A 19,049-nucleotide genomic window follows, 5' to 3' on the forward strand; every position below is an offset into this window, starting at 1 on the left:
AGGTGAAATGAGTTATCCTCCCCCACGGCTGCGCCTGCTCTGCTGTCAAAATGCGAGGGGGAGGAAGACACACCACACACCGAACAGAAAGACAACACTCACCAAAACAAACAGAACACAACATAAAACATAAAACTGCTAGGACCGGAACCACCGAATCCTGACAGTTAATGTTTATAGGGTGTTGTTCTCTGCTCGCATGTGTGTAGCTTCATTACAAAAACAGCCAACAGCACCCACTACATCGATTTCAGCATTTCAGTTGTTTCTGTGTAAACACATCATTTTCAATACTTTGCCTTTCAAACGCAAAACTTTTCTGAAATCAAATCGTAAAAACAATGCATATTTACTTAAAACATTGTTGTGTAAACGGGAGGGCTTTTTGAGTTATTCAAACATTATTAAAGTCTGTTAAATTTAATGGCTCTATGTGGGACACATCTTAAACAGAAATCAGCAAAATACCTCTTCTTGGATGAAAGATTAAAAAGATAAATGGGCAACTGCAAGGACTTTTTCTATATTCCCTAATAGTATCAATCAAATGAAATTTTGCCTCATCAGAGCAAAAGTTAATGAATCTGTAAATATGCTGGGATTTACACAGCTTTTCAACTGCTTTCCTCCATGGAAGGAGCAAACCGTTTACAGAAAGTACATTAATAGTAATTGCATATTCAATTTCTTAAATAGTGGTTCACTGCAAAAAGTAGTGGCATAACAGTGAAATGCAACTTTCTAACATGTGATATCCCAAATTGTTTATGGCCACATTTAGTTAAAAACAACTAAGTGAAACTGTGGGAACAAAAATATATGATTTTAATGAGAATATAATGGAAGAAGAAAAAGCATTAAAAGCAATACTAAACTAAGAGGAAACATCCAACTGAATTCTTTAAAGTGAATGAAAATGAGGATTTTTTTTTTATTAATCAAAGTTTCCAGACTCACACACTGCTCCCTGCTTACCTCCCTCTCTCTCTCTCTCTCTCTCTCTCTCTCTCTGTATATATATATATATGTATATATCATTTACAAGTAAAGGGAAGAACTTTATTAATTATAACTTATTTCAAAAAATAATAAGTTGAATAAAAAGGTGTTTGTAAAAACTGCAATAAATGTAATAATTGCCTATTGTTATTCAAATTCTAGCTGAAGATTTCAGTTTTAAGCCTTTGGCGTATGAACACATGTTTTGACTGTATCATGACTTCACGTTACGTCATGAACTTCACGTCACGCAGCTATTTCTTCCTCCTCCAGTGGAATTGGGACTGGAAATACTGGCGGTGGTCAGAGGGATCATTATACTTTTTTCTCTGGCTGTCAGCAGCGTGATTGAATATCTGTGATATGGTCAGACTATCATGCTTCAGCAGACTGACTCCCTCTGCCCTCCACATACTGGATTAATGGCGTGATCTCTTTGACCGATTTACTTTGTGTGCAATGCAGGCAAATTGGACAGCTTGTTCCCAGATGACAGCTATATAGATATGGGCGAGATTGACGTGGGGCGCAAGGTCGCACAGCAGATTCCTCCCGGTGTCTTCTGGAGATCCCAGGTCTTCATTGATCATCCCATGTATCTGAAGTTTAATGTGTCCCTCAGCAAAGATGCCTTAGTGGGAATATATGGAAGGAGAGGCCTTCCTCCATCACACACACAGGTTGGTGATATTTTGCTTTTCCTATATAATATATTCTGGAAATCCGATTGTTCTGGTGCTTTCAGTTGGCATTTTCTAATGTTTTCTGCTTCAAACTAAAATAAAATTGTAAACGTGCAAAACCATCTATAAGAGTTTGCTGCATTGCATGTAAGGTTTTAACTTTTTATTTTTTCCACGATTCTTCCGAGGCCACAGAATATAAATTGGGACATTGTTTAAAAAAAAAAAATCTATCCAACCACGTGAGGAACGTGTTGTGACTACAGACCAATTCATACATTTCTACATTGTATTATGAATCACTGTTGCATTAAGGATTTATGGCAAATTTCTTACAGGTTCAATACCATCAATGAATCACGCAAAGATATGGAGCACAGAGGGCAAGAAAGGAAGATTTTTCTCAACACTAATTTCCCCATCTATGTGTAGCACAGATTGAGCTATATCGTGCTATTAATCACATGTGACTGTTTTCTTCACAGACTGTAGATTTCAGCTGTAAACGCGACTGTAGCTCGTAGTGTGCTTTTTGGTTGCAGTAATCTTCGGGTGGTATTTATTTTTCACTTACAAGATCAAACATGCTGTCTCCTCTATTTTTACTTCAAAGGAAATAATCTACAGTGGAGTTTTCTTGCTGGGACTGATTACACATAGAGTGGCAGATGGGTCAAGATTCCCCGTCCTAATGTAGATGAAAATGAAATGTCCTCTCATTGGTATTCACTGGCTCGCTTGTTACTGTTAAAAAGCAAATTGGTGCAGATGTTATTTGCTAAACACAAACTTCTCTCCTTTCATTTCAATAGTATTAAACAAGGCTTTCATATAAGACGCATGGACTATGAAATCATCAGAAGCCATCCAGCCACGATATGCCAAGACTTAACTCAAGCTCCTCTAGAATGATGAGTTATTCATGCAGACCAAATGATGCTCTGCTATAAAGAGGGCTGAAAGCACTCAAGTCTCATGTGTCACTCTAATGGTGTGTCTGCGGTCCATCCATCAGTCTTTCTCACTTTCTGTGCCTCTGTCCGCAGTTTGACTTTGTGGAGCTCTTGGATGGGCGGCGGCTCCTGGCTCAAGACATCCGCGGCCTGGAGGGGCCCATGACCATGCAGCGGAGCCTGGTGCCCATAACCACACATGACACGGGCTTCATCCAGTACTTGGATTCGGGTATTTGGCACTTGGCCATCTACAACGATGGAAAAGAAACGGAAACTGTGTCCTTCTTCACCACCGCCATAGGTGAGCACTGAAACCCGTCATACCAATCCAAAATCCTTATAATACCAACGAGCAGCACTCCACAGCAAACAGCTCAGAGTTGGTCCATGAGTCAGAGATACTGGTAGATTTCAATAGCCTAGGAAAGTGCAGGTTAATCAAGGTGAAGCTGAATATTACAAAAATCAGGACACCAGTGCTATCCTGCCATGCCCCTGAGTAGAGCATTGAGAGATCATAATATCCTCATTAGCCTGAGTGTCTTCCAAGCGAATCAGGGGTCCAGCTTCTGGGAACCATTTGCATACAATTCAAAGTATGATTGTACCATCCTTCTAGTGCCATTTTTGATCACGATTTGCTCCAATTTCCATCTACTTTCCATATATCAAAGTGGGATAGATATTTCTCCCCCTCTGACTGTAACTCGACGTGGCACATGTCTGTGTTTTAGGCATGCGTCTGTCTTTGAGGAGGCGACTTCGTTTTGTACGCTCTTCTTTGTTCTCCCTAAAGCGCTTTTGATTAGCACTGCTGTATCAAGCAAGGTGTGAGAGGGCCCGAGGTGTCGACTTTCACAGGGATGGCAGCTGGGAGCTGTTCTCACATGCTCTTTAATTAAAAGCTCCTGGGCCAGAGTCCATCTGTGACAGGGGCTGTGCCAGGCAGCAGATCGATGAGAAGCTGTCCTGAACACCAATGTAACACCAAGTGGAGACAGGCAAGGGATGCACTATGCCCCCCCCCCCCCCCCCCCCCCCCCCCCCCCCCACTGTGCCAACAACAGCTGTAATTCAATACTTAATATATGATATGACGCAGGGAGGGGGGGAGTCAGGCGGCGTGTTTACTTTTCCTTATTTCTTCTTGACTGGGTGTGCATGAAGCCCTCCTGTGGTTCGCATCAGAGAAAACACAACCAGATAAGATATTCTGTGCAGCGGATGGGGTGGGGGCAGAGTTAAAGCCAGAATTCTGCTGCTGTTCATTTGTATTGGAGCTGATCTGCTCACAGAAGCTCAGAGGGAGGCAGAGGGGCCTTTTGGAAAATGGGTCACCAGTTAAGTGCCCTTCAACAGAAATTGAATCTCACCAACTGCCTGAATCGTATTGAGCCATGGAAGGATGGAGTTGACCTTCAAATAGACCAGCGCAGGTATAGAAATATATGTGTGCAATATCCAGAACAGATGCATTGAGAAACACAAGCAGCATTGTTTAAAAGACACTTACAGTAGAATTACTTACCTCGCTGCTACTGACAGTAGGAGTCAGAAATAAATTTCTCATTTTTGCCCATATGTGCTCTGTGTTTGCAGTGAATGAAAGGCTTTCTTGTTGTAGTACATTTAGGTGAACAGAGCATCCCTGTCTTTAATCTGGGTTGCTCCTCATTACTTGGCTGAGGCTCCATGGCAATGTGAAATGTGTCCTTGTGAATGTTTTGTATCACAATCCTCTGGAGCATGAAGCCATTTGTCCCTGCTGCCTGGTGCCAAACATGCCTTAACCCAGACATAGCTTCTTATACATAAGTAGGCATAGACCCAGCACCAACGTCTTACTTTGTATCCCATCTCAGTCTTTCTGTACACAATCGCCCATCATTCAGAGGCGTTGAGCATCCTCGGAGAGCATGGCAAGTCACTGATTAAACCTGCCTGCTGCACACTGCTCCGTCCTCACCAATTGGAGAGGCTCGCACAATAGTTAGCTCCCCTGATATAAAGGGTAATGAATTTCAATGAAGCTCTGCTTGAATCCATGATTTATGCGTTGGCCTATGTTGAGTGTGTGGCTAAGAGATATTCATGGCCTCCCCTCCCTGCTCTCGGAGGATTCACTGGCGATAGACATGGGCGGTGTGCAGTCGACTAAACTGCGTCAGCACTCACAACGGGAGCACCGCGGTTCATGATTACTCAATTAAACATGTTTGACTGACGGTTTGTGGAAGTCCTTCAGAGATAAAGATAAAGGTAACCTCAGTTAGACCCACATTGATGTAGAACACCTGTCAGCTTATTACGGCAGTAGGCTGCAGTTGAGTTTTTCAGAGGTTTTCTTGTTGTGCAGTAAATATCAACCTCACTCGGGATCCAAGGAATCTCTCCTGCATAATTCTAACTCTGGGTAGGGATTTGTAATGATGGGCATGCACACAGGCAACATCCCATTTTCCCAACCATAAACCTCCTTGCTTCACATGTACTGTAAGCAAAAAATAAATAAATAAATAAATAAATAAATAAAACAGAGCCAAGGCCTCCTGCTATCGCTAGACATTCCTTTAGAAAGCCATCAGAAACCTCACCAAAGTGCTGATTGCCTCCACCATGCCAGAGGATAGTCTCCCATACGTCCCCTTGCTAACCCAACATGGCAAAGGCAAGCCTGGAGCACCGAAAACATCAGCAGCATGTCTCTGCTCCCTGCCTACCCCTCTCTCTCTCTCTCTCTCTCTCTCTCTCTCGCTCTCTCTCTCTCTCTCTCTCTCTCTCTCTCTCTCTCTCTCTCTCTCTCTCTCTCTCTCTCTCTCGCTCTCTCTATTTTTGCTGCATCTCTGGTCTGCCTGCATATATATCTCTCTCGTCTTTTTATCCCCCTCTGTCTTGTATTGCATCCTCAGTGATGATTGACTCTCTAGAGTAAAGGGAAGCTGAGTCCATGGCTCACATTTCTAGCCCTTTGTGGAGCACAAGAGATTCTTTGTTCACTAAGTTTTGCCTCAGAGTTCCTACAGCCTGAAGGCAATGGACAAGATTGAATATTTTCAGCACCATTTCAGCCTTAATTCACTGAGCATCGTGTTTCAGGGCTTTGCTGCCGTCCTTGGAGATCAATCGGTCAGTCGTACATATTTTTTAAAAGCAAGTATTAAAGCATTTTACCATAGTAGAATGAGTTTTTTTTCCCTCCAATTAATTTGATTCAATTTGAGTTATCAACAGAGGAAATGACAGAGAAGAAATAAGAGTGCATCCTCTGTGATTGTTCACATCACGCAATAATGTCTAGTTTAGGAAACGGTGGGAAATTGTATAATAAGGCCACACTAGCAATTAGTGAGATCAGACCCAATGATAGCAATTTTACTACAGAGCATCTTTTCCACATGTATGCAGCATATTTATTTATTTATCAGGACTATTTTGAATTCAAAATTTCCTTTTGCTATTCTGCAATTTTGAATGTGTGTGAGGTCTCCCACAGGCATTGTTTGAAGGGTCGCAATCATCGCACAAGCCACTTTCTGCTCAATGACAGGCTGAAAGAAAACAACACTGCGTTCTGTGATTGTTTGTATTGAATGTTCTGTGCAGTGCACATGGCTTAGGCATCGACATCAGCGGTGGTAGAAAATACCCTTTTGGATCAGCGTGAATTATTGTGGGTCTCGGGTAAATTACACACTGTTTGATTTTAGTCCAGCTGCAGCAGCGTGGAAACATGTGCATGGGTTTCTGTGCCCAGTTTCTTTATTTTCTTACACAGAAATGAGCTGTTTTCAAAGACCCGCTTCATCATCTCTAGAAATAATGCACATTAATAAGTTGCGAATGAATTAGCTTGTAGCATTGCGTTGAAGTTACACAGAAATGGTAATCTCAATGTGTAAGTGCATGAGGTAGACAATGTGAAGCCGCAGCATTACGCATGTTGCACTTGGGCTGTTTGAATCGTGCCATAAAAGAGTCCAACTAGATTTATCTGTTGACTGGAGCTTGCAGCTTCCAGCATCCAGTCCATTCGGCAGATTTTATAATGCTGTAATTTCATTTCGTTTTTGGTGAGGAAGCCTGGGTAATCACAACTTGTTTACTCTTTTAGTCTATTATGACATTTGAGCGATATGCTAGTCACACTCAAACATGTTTTTCTGTGAAAAATGTGGACGCGATTGAAGCTTATCTTTGTCATTACCAAAGGGGATAATAATCACCCCAAAGAGAATGAGTGGGAGGGTTTTGTTGTTGTTGTTGTTGTGGTTTTTTTAACCAAATTGCTCAGTAAAATCTTCTCTCTTTGCTCTCTCTTACAGAATCTATTGATGACTGTCCCAGTAACTGCTTCGGGAACGGTGACTGTGTCGCAGGAACGTGTCATTGCTTTTTAGGATTCAAAGGACCCGACTGTGGGCGAGGTGACTCAACGCTTCACTCATAATGCCTTTAATAACCTCATCGTTCAGATACATTACATTTAGGGGTGTTGACAAAATTGGATTCACCACATGACCAGAACAAAGCAATTTTAATCATGCAATTGCTTTTGCTAGGCTTTTTTTCTTTTTTCTTTTTTTAAGATTCTAATTTAAAACATCCAACTACCTTGATTAGGGAGTTGCAGGAGCAGCATGGTCATTTCATAGTTAGCAATGTGGATGGATGGATGAATGAATGATTGGATGGATGGATGAATGATTGGATGGATGGATGAATGAATGATTGGATGGATGGATGATTGGATGGATGGATGAATCAATGATTGGATGGATGGATGGATGAATGATATTCTTTACAGATTTTTATTACGACCCATTTATTTAGTGTTGTTTTTCATTTAAAGAACCTCTACGAACATTGTTAGATTTTAATAAATACCACATTAGGATTCTTGCAATTAAAAGCAAGGTTGTATTTTTTCTTTTCTCATGTTGAAATCACATTAAAAAAACAAGTTTAGGCAGTGTGGAGAATGTTGCTAGTTTGTTTTGGTTACATCTTTACACATACTGTACCACCATCTGCTATCCATGTGTTGATCAGCACCACACTTGACACTTTTATTCAACTCTCTTTTTCTTTTTTTGTATTTTTAACAGTTGAGATTGTTGTTGAGATTTTAGATTCATTTTTCTTTTTTTTATATGCTCGGTTTCGCTAGAATTCAGGTCACATCTTCTCCAGGTGCCAAAATACAATAGCGTTTGCTAGATATTGCACAGAAGAAAAGAAAGCTTTTAACAGGAGCTCATTGACAGATCGAGGGTTTAGCAGATGCTCACTGTCCTTTGAAGCTGTGGTTGGAGGGGTGCATTCAAATGGATGTATGCTGTCTGCTCTTTTCAAAGCTGCCTGTCCAGTACTATGCAGCGGGAACGGTCAATACCTTAAAGGTCGCTGCATGTGTCACAGCGGCTGGAAGGGCTCCGAGTGTGACGTTCCCACCAACCAGTGCATCGACATCACTTGCAGCAGCCACGGGACATGTATCGTGGGAACCTGCATCTGCAACCCCGGCTACAAAGGAGAAAACTGTGAAGAAGGTGATTGTTTTATTAAGTCAATCCAATGTCCCCTGAAGCGATAAAATCCTGTATGATATGGCTGCTGTAGCTACTATATTATTTCGTTAGTGGATGACATTTCAAAAGTACACTCATAATGGGTGCAGCTATTAAGTTGATATGACTTACAGTCGGTCTTGTTGTAAAGATACGACACCCTCAGTAAAGAGGCTTATCGCCATAACACTTCATGAGGAGCATTGCAGGTGACTTTCCCTGCGTAAATCATGGATGAAAGGCATTAAGTTAATGGAAACAGTTCATTTATTTTCAGGAAGTCAGACACACAGTCCGATGTTAATCTATTAGGAACTCCACATTCGGTGGAAGCTGGATAACGCCTGACCAGATAAGATTGAAGGGGCCATTGTGTTTGTCAGCTCTTGAAGGCTCTCATTTCAAGATGAAAAATGGACCCTGGGAGTTTGATAAATGGGGGCTTGTGACATCTGTAGGCCCCCATTCTATTTTAGGTGGAGTGTTAGCCATAAGGAGTGGAGGGGAATGTGGACGGAGGCCCTTTAACATTTTTACCTTTCTTCAATGTGACCTTCAGCCACAATGATTAATTGCCAGGAGAGAGTTTCTTGTCAGTTAGCCTCTGATCTTTGTGCCTTGTGCCCAAACCATCTGCTAAAAGCCGAACGATCCTGTTTGTCTTGCTATAACGGCCTTTATACCCATTTATGTCATGGTAAAGGGGAGCTTTCATGGGGTGGCCCCGTGCTCTTGGTGGCTAGACTTTGCTCTTGTTCGGCACACATTTGCCATCTGTGTGTACCATGCCTGCAAACAGATTGCTTATATTGCGTTTTGTACAGTATGCATTCAGAATTTCAGTTTATTTCACAGGGAGCACTCATATCCCAATGGAAGAGAAGCTGTAGAAGCAGGCAGTATTTAAGTTTGCACTCTTACAGAAATGATGCAACTTGCACTGATCAAATGCGCAAAAAGGATGGAAGCCAAAGCAAAGCAGTGATCTTCAAATTGTCATATACCTTTAGAGTTCTGCTTTCTTGTCTGGCTGTTGCCCCAGGCTTTTTTTTTTTCTTTTACCCTTCTTCTGCATTTTGTTAATGCAGGGTTTGCATACAGCTTTGAACTATACTTCGTTGTGGCTTTTGTTAAATGGGAACATGCTCCTGTTAAGCGACCTATCCTCTTTGGGGTGTATTTTTCTCTGTGATATGATGGAAGAGTGCCAGCAGAAGCGTGGGTTGTTCCTGCAGGTTTGTGCCATAATGCCTAAATGTGAAAACAGCCCGGTAATTCTCTCCTTTGCAAGTCTTGTCTCAGGTTTTGGAAAATGACGGCCTCTTTGCATCATTTTCTGCACGCTCCCTCCTGTACCTCCATTGTACTCAGGCCAACGGCAATTGCAACTCAGCCGCAACCCACTGCAGTTGTCATTCCGCTCAGGCTCAAACTGAGACCCTGGTTTGCCTCTGCCAGAGCGAGAGAGGGGAAACAGCAGGTGACTGGTGTGTCTAACAGTTTTTTTTTTCTTTCTTTGGAACACCTTTTAGTGGACTGCCTGGATCCAACATGCTCCGGCCGCGGGGTCTGTGTCCAGGGAGAGTGCCACTGCTTTGTAGGGTGGGGGGGGCCAGGATGTGAGAGTCCCAGGGCCTCTTGCATGGATCAGTGCTCTGGACACGGAGCTTTCCTGGCAGACATGGGGACCTGCAGCTGTGATCCCAACTGGACGGGCCATGACTGCTCTACAGGTGAGTACTTCCCTTAGATGAGAGTAAACACTGGCATGATTCCTTTTCACAGGCCAGTGTTGATTCTGCTCTGATTCAGTGGAGAGAGAGAGAGAGAGAGAGAAAAAAAAAAAGACAATCTGTGCATTAATAAAAGAGGCTTTGCAGTACAAAACCACCCTGCACTAGAAGCAAAACAAAAGTTTCTCTTTTGTTAATTAACTGTGAGATTTGGCACCTAATAAAATACCCCAAAATATTTTCCCACAAAATCCAATCTAGTTAATTCTCAAAAAAGAATATTTGCATTCTGTGAGTAGAGAATGATTTAGCAATAAATTAACTTCACTCACCCACATATTATGCTTTATTAAACAAAGTTCCGGTCATTATCTTTTGCACTCATGAGTGCAGTGGATAAAAGAGGCAATAATTGCATTTATTTAAGTACAGTCACTGAAATCGAAGCTTGTAAATTTGTAAGTGAGTCGTGATGTAGTGGTTAGAATTGCTCCCTCATAGCAAAAGAATCCCCGGTTTGAGTCCACTTACTCCCACCGTCCAAAAACATGCATTTGTACTAAATAATGCAGATGTGAGTGTGTCACAGCCTTCCTTCCTTTTTAATATTTGCTGTGTTGAGATAAAAGTCTGATAGTCGTAATCACACATTTGTCATCTAATCTCCTACACAGTGAATATTTAACCATAGCTGGTATAATTTCTTTTCCCATCAACATTCAGAACTTTAATACATCAAAACTGACATTAAACAACAGCAGCATGTAATAACTTTGACATTTCTATCGGCTCATCTCTAATAATTTCCGCACTATTGTGTCCAAATGTATTTCACTGTGTGATGCAATCTAACGTTTGGTAATTGCTGAGCTCCTGACAGAGGTAAATATTTGGGATTTTCCTCAAAAGAAAATGTCTCAGGTAGCAACTGGGGTTTTTCTCATCAGTGGTCAGTTGGAGGTCCACAGCTTGCTCTGAATATCTCTCTTTTACACATGGTTACATTTGGAAAGGAAAGGTAGGAGGAATATTGTTAGAGATCCATTCTAGTGCAACTTAATTTCCCTTTCTTGACCTGATTGGTTCCGTTTGGTACAAGGCTCATGACTTATGATAGTTGTTTCCTATCTGCTGGGTGAATGATCCCATGGGAAATGGCTTTTTTCTCTCTTGGTTGAGCCTAGAGATACAGTTTTACACCTGAAATATACCTTCTCAAGGCTCTAAGCCTGAAAAAGTACAATCTAGGTTTAGCTCTGACAGCAGCTTGCCTGCTCACGTTTACCAAAGAAGTATTTTAGTGAAAAAGCTCACTGAACTCAGCGGTAGATTGCTAAAGAGCTGTCAGATGAAGCTATCTGAAGTCACAGAATTGCCATGTTGGCAGATGCAAAAGCAAAAAATCTTTTTTTTTTTTTTTTTTACACTGCAAGCCCACTGACAAATTCTACAATTTTCCACACGTGTGAATGCAGTATATGAAACTGTGTTTGCTCTTTATGGTGATGCTGTAGCAGATTAAAGCTTCATTTGGCTCAGTTTGAGCATGTATGATGTGGTGAGTCCTCAACTGATTTTGTTTAGACAACGTCATTTGTATTCCCACAAAATACTTCTGAAATGAGAGATTTTAGTGCAGCATTCACTCTGATCCATGAATCTCATTATGTTACAGGCAGACACAATGATCTATTAGGTAAGCCAAACGATTTTGAGGGAAATGGGCAGTTAGTTTGGGTTTGCTTTGCAGAGAACAGGCTCAGTAAATGGTGATGTGTTGGCTTTTTTATCCTCCTTTATCCTGTTCATTGTAGAGCTTTCTGTGGTCTAATACAACACTAAGCTTGGCGGTGAGATGGTACAGCGAGCTGCCTATAACCTCGCTCATTGAGAGGAGGAGAAAAAAAGACTGAAAGCTTTCCATATATCTTTCACTATTCTTTAATCCCTTTCCTTCCTTGATGCTTGAAAGTCACAAACTAATTTTCTCGTGTGGCTTTGGGATAGCACAGGCTAGGTGCTGCACAGTTGGGAGTAATGCTGTTACCAGCCATAAAACAATGCCTGAGGTTTTATGTCCTTTAATATGTGTGTTTTTTATGCCATTTTTGCCATTCTCTCACCCAGAGGAAAGTTTGTTTACACGGTCCTTTAGTGCAAATGGTAATGGCCATCATGGGAATGGTGGTATTTCTCACTGTGGACTCTTCTGGCCAGGGATAATGAGGGTTTGCCTGCAGGCTGTAATTGCATCTTTATCACGTTAAAGGTTTCTCCTTCTTTTCTTTTTTCCAAGTGAACAGTTTTTCTCGCAGTCAGTTTGAGTCGGTTTCCTCTGACCACTGAGCGTTCAAATAACTCTGAAGATGAACTGCTGCCATCCGTTCTTCCTCCTTTTCTTTTCTCCCTCCCAACCTTGGATGCTGTTAACATTCATTACCAGCTCTGATGTAAGAGTAATACTAACTTAAGAGGATGTAGCGTACACTATGCACAGATCTGACCTAAAAACTGCTTTTTTTTTTGCTGCATGTTGAATGGTTTTAGTCTGTTTGTGTGTTCCAACACTTATACAGAGCCCTCGTCTAAATGCTGCTGGTGTATTTTAACTTTATCAAAAGTCAAATAGAAAATACTATATTCATTGTTACTGCTGCACTGTAATTAGCTAGGACGATTTTATTAAAAAAAAAAAAAAAAAGAAGCTTTTAAAGCTGTTAATATCATGTTATGGTTTGTGGCTGGAAAACACCACTGAGGTTATTTAATTTGTTAATTTGTCCTGATGACAAAAATATGTGCCATAAAGGCAGTAATTGACTAATTAAAAAGATTTTACCTCCAGTTTGTCCCCTGTGGTTATATTTGAATTGGCCGGGCTAATAAGCCAAGAATACATGGCTATTGTTCGTTGTTGCGCAATACTCCTAAGCTCCCTTTTATTACAGGATAGTTAATGAAGAGGTTAAAATTGAATGAGATTCATAAGTAATCTGTCAGTGTTTAATTTCTTTCAGCTTTCAGCATGTCATGCTGTCCCTGGAGTTCATGAGACGGGGGCTAATGTCCCAGGCTCTATCACACCCAGTCAGGGAGGTCTCTCAGCTGCTACACAATAGCATCAGCCAGGCTTCACCGTGGCTCTGTCTCTTACTCGCTTTCATTTCATGAATGTCCTCCTTTCTCCGGTGCACAGCACTTAGCGGGAATAAGAACATGTATTGACATCCTATGCTTTCAGTGATTCTTTTGAGCCTCACCTCCTGCTTGTAACCTATAACGGAGCATGTGTCAAAGCCATGAGCACTACGTGCACCGGGGAAGGAAAATAACATTTACAGTTTCATCAGAAATTGGTAGTACTGGTATTATGGCCGCTCCTATAAGCATTACCAGCTGTGTATTATTTCCTCTTTACCCCCTCTCTGGCACAAAGAGTTCAATTTACAAAGAGGGGAGGAGGCACGGGGAAGAATAAGTCTGCTAAGGCCGCCACAATCCTTGTCTGTTCTCGGTAATGGACTTATTAGATTTGTATTGTCAAAAAGGATTGCCCCTTATGAGGTGCAGGAATTTCTTTTCAGCTGCCATCAGACAAGGTAGTGGAGCGTGTCTGCCTTTCCCTGACAATAACTTCTGGATTTGCCTTTTTTTTTCACCCCTGTTGCTGTGCCCCATCACCACCTCATCTCCCCTTTCCATCCCCCTTTCCCTTCCTTTCTGTCTTCCCCCCTCTACTCTTTTTTTTGTCTCTTTCTCTGTCTCTGTCTCCCACAGAGATTTGTGCAGCGGACTGTGGTGGTCATGGCATTTGTGTTTCGGGCACCTGCCGCTGTGACGACGGCTGGATGGGCACTGGGTGTGACCAGAGGGCGTGTCACCCACGCTGCAACGAGCATGGCACTTGCAGGGACGGCAAATGTGAATGCAGTCCTGGCTGGAACGGCGAGCACTGCACTATTGGTAGGATGGGAAGAAGTTTGGGTCGGGGTGGGGGTACTATGTGTGTTTGTGTGCTGGGGGGGGGGGGGGGGGGGGGGGGGGGGGGGTTTGTCATGCAGGCCAACGAAAGGCAAAGGTTGAGACTCTGCTTGCCTGTGTATGAAGCTCTTGGTGTGAGGGGTCCAGTTGGAGAAGAAGGGAGAAAAGCATGCTTAATTGAATTTGTGCAACTCGGTAAAGCATGAACAGGTTTACTCAAGGATCTGAGGCTTGCCTTCATGCATTTTAATGTGGGAATGTGCTAAGGTGTCCTTTCATTTTTCTCATCCTCTTATTTTTTTTCTTTCTTTGGTTCCTTCCCATTTACTTTTAATTTCAATCGCAGACATGCGAGTCATTGTGAGCAGGTCAACCACCGCTTTGAGCTCAATGTTTGTGCCAACCATAGTTCGCCTGAAAACATCTGCAAAAGTTAGGCATCCAGACCTTGAGTAAAAGTCAAGCATGTTCTTGAAATCCTTAACCCACGTAACAAATAGGTTTGAATGATATTTCATTCTGTTGCCAGAGTCTAAAATTATTAGATGCTGTGTATTTTGTAGTGGTGTTTATTATCCTTTAGCAGAGAATGTCAGCAGTTCTTCGAGGGTTGATAAATCTTGTGATTTACTCTTTATGATTGCCGGCCACCTTTAAAATAGTGTAGGGGAACGAGCTTACTGAACTTCACACTGTATGCACCACATTTTAGCTTTATTCTGTTTAATATTTGTATTTACCAAAGTAGTGGCATTCCTTGCATTTTTTTAGGCCCCCTTTACACGACAACGTTTCAAGTGGAAACGCATCATTGTAGCGTTTTCGTATCAGAAAAGTTTGGTGTTTACACATCAATGCTTTGGAAATTATGTCTGTTTACACAGAATGGCAGAAACACTAAAAACAATTTAGTTGGCATGCCAGGTCCCGAGTTGTTGCTGTTGTTTTTTTGTAATGAAATCACACACACGTGAGCAGAGAACAATTACATGCTATAAACATTAACAATGGTAGTACACAGACATTCATATGCACCAGGCGTCGGCAACCTTCAACACTCAAAGAGCCATTTGGACCCATTTCCCACTGAACAGAACATAATTAAATCAGCGCATATATACAGGAGATCGATCAGGATTTTTAGAACCATGACCGTGAGTGGTGTGGCTTTCAATGTCATTCAGTTGTGTAATTCTGGATTATTTAGTGTTAAGTGAATAATTGCCGCTCTCTGTGACAGTGAACATGAAGCGTCGTTCATCCACACGTCTGCTGATTGGTAGTGAGGATCGTCGCTCTCAACAAGTCGGCAATATTAAAATATCTCATCTGCTGTAAACACTCCCATTATTGTTCACATACGCCGCTTTGCACACACTCGTTGTTTTGTTGACTGGGTTTATTGTAACGTCAGTGCTCCACAGCACTGTGGTCTTCTGACGAGGTTCAGACGCTCCTCTCAGTAACAGGAGAGGAGATCCAGCAGGAGATGGACGCTGCAGTTTGGAGTGAGAAAGTTTTCCGCTGTGTCACAAATAAAGGAAGCTCACAGCTTCGCATGGCCGTGAAGCTGCAGCTGCCGTGAGCTGTGACAGCAACAACTGCACTCTTCGCGCCACTATTGTTGAGTAATGACGTTACATCCCCGCGTCGTTCATCACACCGCCTACAATTTACTACACTCTCTGTAGTGGGACCGTGCAACACAGTTGATTCTGGGTGCGCTTTGCCTTACCGTACCGGCTCAGGGATGAACTGCAGTGGAACCGAGGCTCAAGGAGCCACAGTGGATAGACAAAACTTTGCGGCTCCGGAGCCCCGGGTTGCCAACCCTTTTCACAATCTTGGTGATGACATCATCATTAGATTCAGGTATGCTGAAGCAGGGAGAGAACTAAAACATGCAGGACACCGGCCCTCCATTACCAAGTTTTAGAGGAAGACATTGTTGTTATTGTCCATCTACTCGCACAGTCAATTAAATTTTATTTGTATAGCGCCTAATACAACACAGTCATTTCAGGGCACGTTTAAAGACAAAAAACCACCAATTCCACATGAGCAAGGATAAGTGACCGCAAAGGAAAAACTCCTTGTTAAACGGAAGAAACCTTTGCAGAACCAGGGTCAGAGGTGACGGCTTTCTGCTGTTCCAGTTGGAGTTATGGGATAGAAGGAATAGACAGACAGATAGATTGTGGAGACGGACTCAAACCCTGGTTCGTGGACAGGGTGGAGATTCTCTATTCAATTCAGCAGACAAGAGTTCAATGCAGATGAATCCGCTTACTGTAGACGGGCAGGAGGCTCAGACCACGGGCATCCAGTTCCACTGTCAGAGGTCTACACTTTTTCGGAAAGTTGTGTTTTTCCCAGTTTTTACGGAGTTGAAACAAAAGTTCCACCTTGGGACCCATTTTCAAAAGGTTGCATTTGTATTGGTTCTGAGCACCACGGTCGTGTCAACCCAAAACTCAAGGGCAGTTTTCACTTGAAGGTGTTGTCGTGTAAACAGGGCCTTAAACATGCTGAAGAAATGAGTACATTATCACGCAGGCCACTTGTGATCACAACTAAGCTGTTGTTGACCTCTGCGCGTGACCTATTTACTGTGTTTGAAATGCAAAAACGATAGCATGAAAACGCTTCCCATTGACGGCGATGGATGTTCTGAGGTTTGACAGTTTCACCATATAAATGTAACACAACCTCATTAAAGACATGTGTTTAATTGCAGCTAACTCGATGAAATTTGATGTCAGCCCCGTCAAACCTCCTCCAAGCATCAGAGGACATGCTACATGATGCAGCTTCTTCACTCCGTGTTTCTATCTATTCTTTCCCATGTTGAATTTTTTTGTTTGTTTGTTTGTTTAAACGTCAGGAAAAAAATGAATACTGTTTGAGCATTGTGGTGCATTTGCGGTTTTGAAATAGTCAATTAAGTAATTTCCTCATATTTAATTTTCCATTAGAACATGTTACCAACCGATTAATATATTTATTCATCTAGTTCTTTCTTAACAATGTTATGAAGCACTTCACAAGCTTTAAAAAATAATCAACAACAAAAGCAAACTAGTTTAATTTAAATAAGACAATTAAACTAATGTGATCTGGTTAGAAAGACCTTCAAATAATCTGTTATTGGTGATACTCATATATTTGACAACCTATTTCTGATTTTGTGATATTATCATCTCATGCTGGTAAATTTAAGGTTATTCAGAAATCTTGAAACCTGAATCAAGAGGGATATATCAACAGAAAAGTGGTTCACATTTTCTATATGTCAAGAGAAGTTCTACATGGTGTAGTTTTGTGTCTACACTTTCTTTTAATCGTTACAGTGATACAAGTAATTCAAGTAGGAGATCTGCATCTCTCCCTGCTGACAGTGGCCGAATAGCAGCTCACTTATTTATGACCGTTCAAGCATCAGAGAGGAAGTGGGAACGCGATTTCTATCTCTTCCTCCTGTGCCATGTTTCAATGAGCAAAACTGTGCAACTCTCACTCAATTGACTGAAATGAAAAATTTCGTAAAAGACAAGAATACCAAGGTGTGAGCTTTATTTCACATTCAAATAGATGAAGATAATTCTCCTTACACTATATTCCAAGCACAGCTGTCTGAGTATGGAGCTTTGACTCAGTTTGTGAATGTTTTATATGCTGGCCTTACATTATTGATGGGACTTTTATAAGTGCCATAGTGAGATCCCCACTCGACAAGAAAATTCCTCAGTGTCATCCATTTAGAAGGCAAAGATATCAATTTGAATTCATTTGGTGTGGAAGGTCCGATTTCGCCTCGCCACCGACGGAGCCTCAGGTGACTCCCCGCCACGCCCCCACCCCCGGATTGTCAATAGAGGTGTTTCCAGATTAAAAGAGCTTTTTGCTGAACATCCTGACCTCCTGTGCAATATTGCTTAAAAGATTAAAGGGCGGTAATATGTGCATCAATCATGTTGCTTTTGAAATTCTTTCCTGAGGTTGTCTGCCCATTTTGGCAGTTAATAAATAGGCACAGATTGAAATGTTCTTTCTGAACATTATGGTTTTTTTTTTCTATCATTGTCTTTCTCTGTTCTCTACAACCGCCCTAGTCTTTTCTTCCTCCCATCTCAATCCCTTTCCTCTGTGCCGGATCGTGTTTGTTCTGTTTGCTTATAATGCATGCCGATAATGCTTCATGCCTACATTTTTCTCCCCCCTTGATTTAATTACTTTTTGTATTGTGAACTAACACATTGCCTTGCTGTCCTGTCATGGAAGTGACACTGTTCAAACCTCCCTTATATGTCCTGTCTTTTATCTCCCAAGCTCACTATCTGGATAAGGTAGTGAAAGGTATGGCATTCCTCCTTCCTTCTATTTTGCCCTCCTCTCATTGTATTTCCAGCCACGACATTAACAAATCATGCACACATACCATGCTCCTCCCCCACATTGACATATGCAAACACGACACACCTCCTGTTGTCCCAAACAACTCATTCCGAAGACCCTCCACCTCCCATCAACTTTTTGCCATATTGTCACACAGTAATCTCCACTTAGCACTTTCGCACCTGGTGAGTCAAGTTGCGCCGGCGTCTTTACGTGTCAGATATTTAGCTTGTGTGCATCCTTGCTTTCTCGATAGGGGGGATCTTGGGGTGGTGGTGGTGGTGGTGGGGTGGGGGATGCATTATGGATGAGCGTGCAGCTGCGAGAGGGGCCTGATAGGTGCTGAGACCGCATCCTCTCTAATTAAAAGAGTTCATGGTCTGGTTGGTGCAGGGCAGGCAGGGGGCGGAGGCTCTGCTGCACCCTGCTTCTCCACCTCCAGCACCCGCTCTCTTACTCTCGCTGTGTCCTTGGTAATGGACCACCTGGCATGGGAGCGGCTGCCAGAGGAGTCCTTCGAACACTGGCAACCTGGCGCTTGGAGCCGTCTCAGGCGGGTTCGGGCAGGGCGCAGCGGGGCTCTGTTCTGAGAGGGATGCCAATTAAGTTGAACTGACGCCAGGAGAGAGTGGATCTTTATTTATCCTTGTAATAAACATTCTGATCTTACTAATCATCATCAGTCTCCACTGGTCTTACCAGAGTTGTTTTGTCCATTTGCTCAATAAAAGGATG

General features: G+C 42.3%; 1 protein-coding gene across 2 annotated transcripts in view; it reads left to right on the forward strand.

Annotated features, from left to right (window-relative positions):
* The window catches only part of tenm4 (teneurin transmembrane protein 4), a 178,032-nt gene that overhangs the window by 88,952 nt on the left and 70,031 nt on the right, over positions 1-19,049 (forward strand). The window contains exons 7-13 of one of the 2 annotated variants that reach the window (XM_080459789.1): positions 1,465-1,679; positions 2,729-2,939; positions 6,961-7,062; positions 7,993-8,187; positions 9,738-9,938; positions 13,716-13,901; positions 18,249-18,275. In XM_080459789.1, coding sequence (XP_080315915.1) covers positions 1,465-1,679; positions 2,729-2,939; positions 6,961-7,062; positions 7,993-8,187; positions 9,738-9,938; positions 13,716-13,901; positions 18,249-18,275 — 1,137 coding nt within the window. The remainder of the gene's footprint in view (positions 1-1,464; positions 1,680-2,728; positions 2,940-6,960; positions 7,063-7,992; positions 8,188-9,737; positions 9,939-13,715; positions 13,902-18,248; positions 18,276-19,049) is intronic. The other variant, XM_080459788.1, reaches the window with a different exon arrangement.

This window comes from Lipophrys pholis, assembly GCF_963383615.2.
Source record: "Lipophrys pholis genome assembly, chromosome: 3".
Lineage (NCBI taxonomy): Eukaryota > Metazoa > Chordata > Actinopteri > Blenniiformes > Blenniidae > Lipophrys > Lipophrys pholis.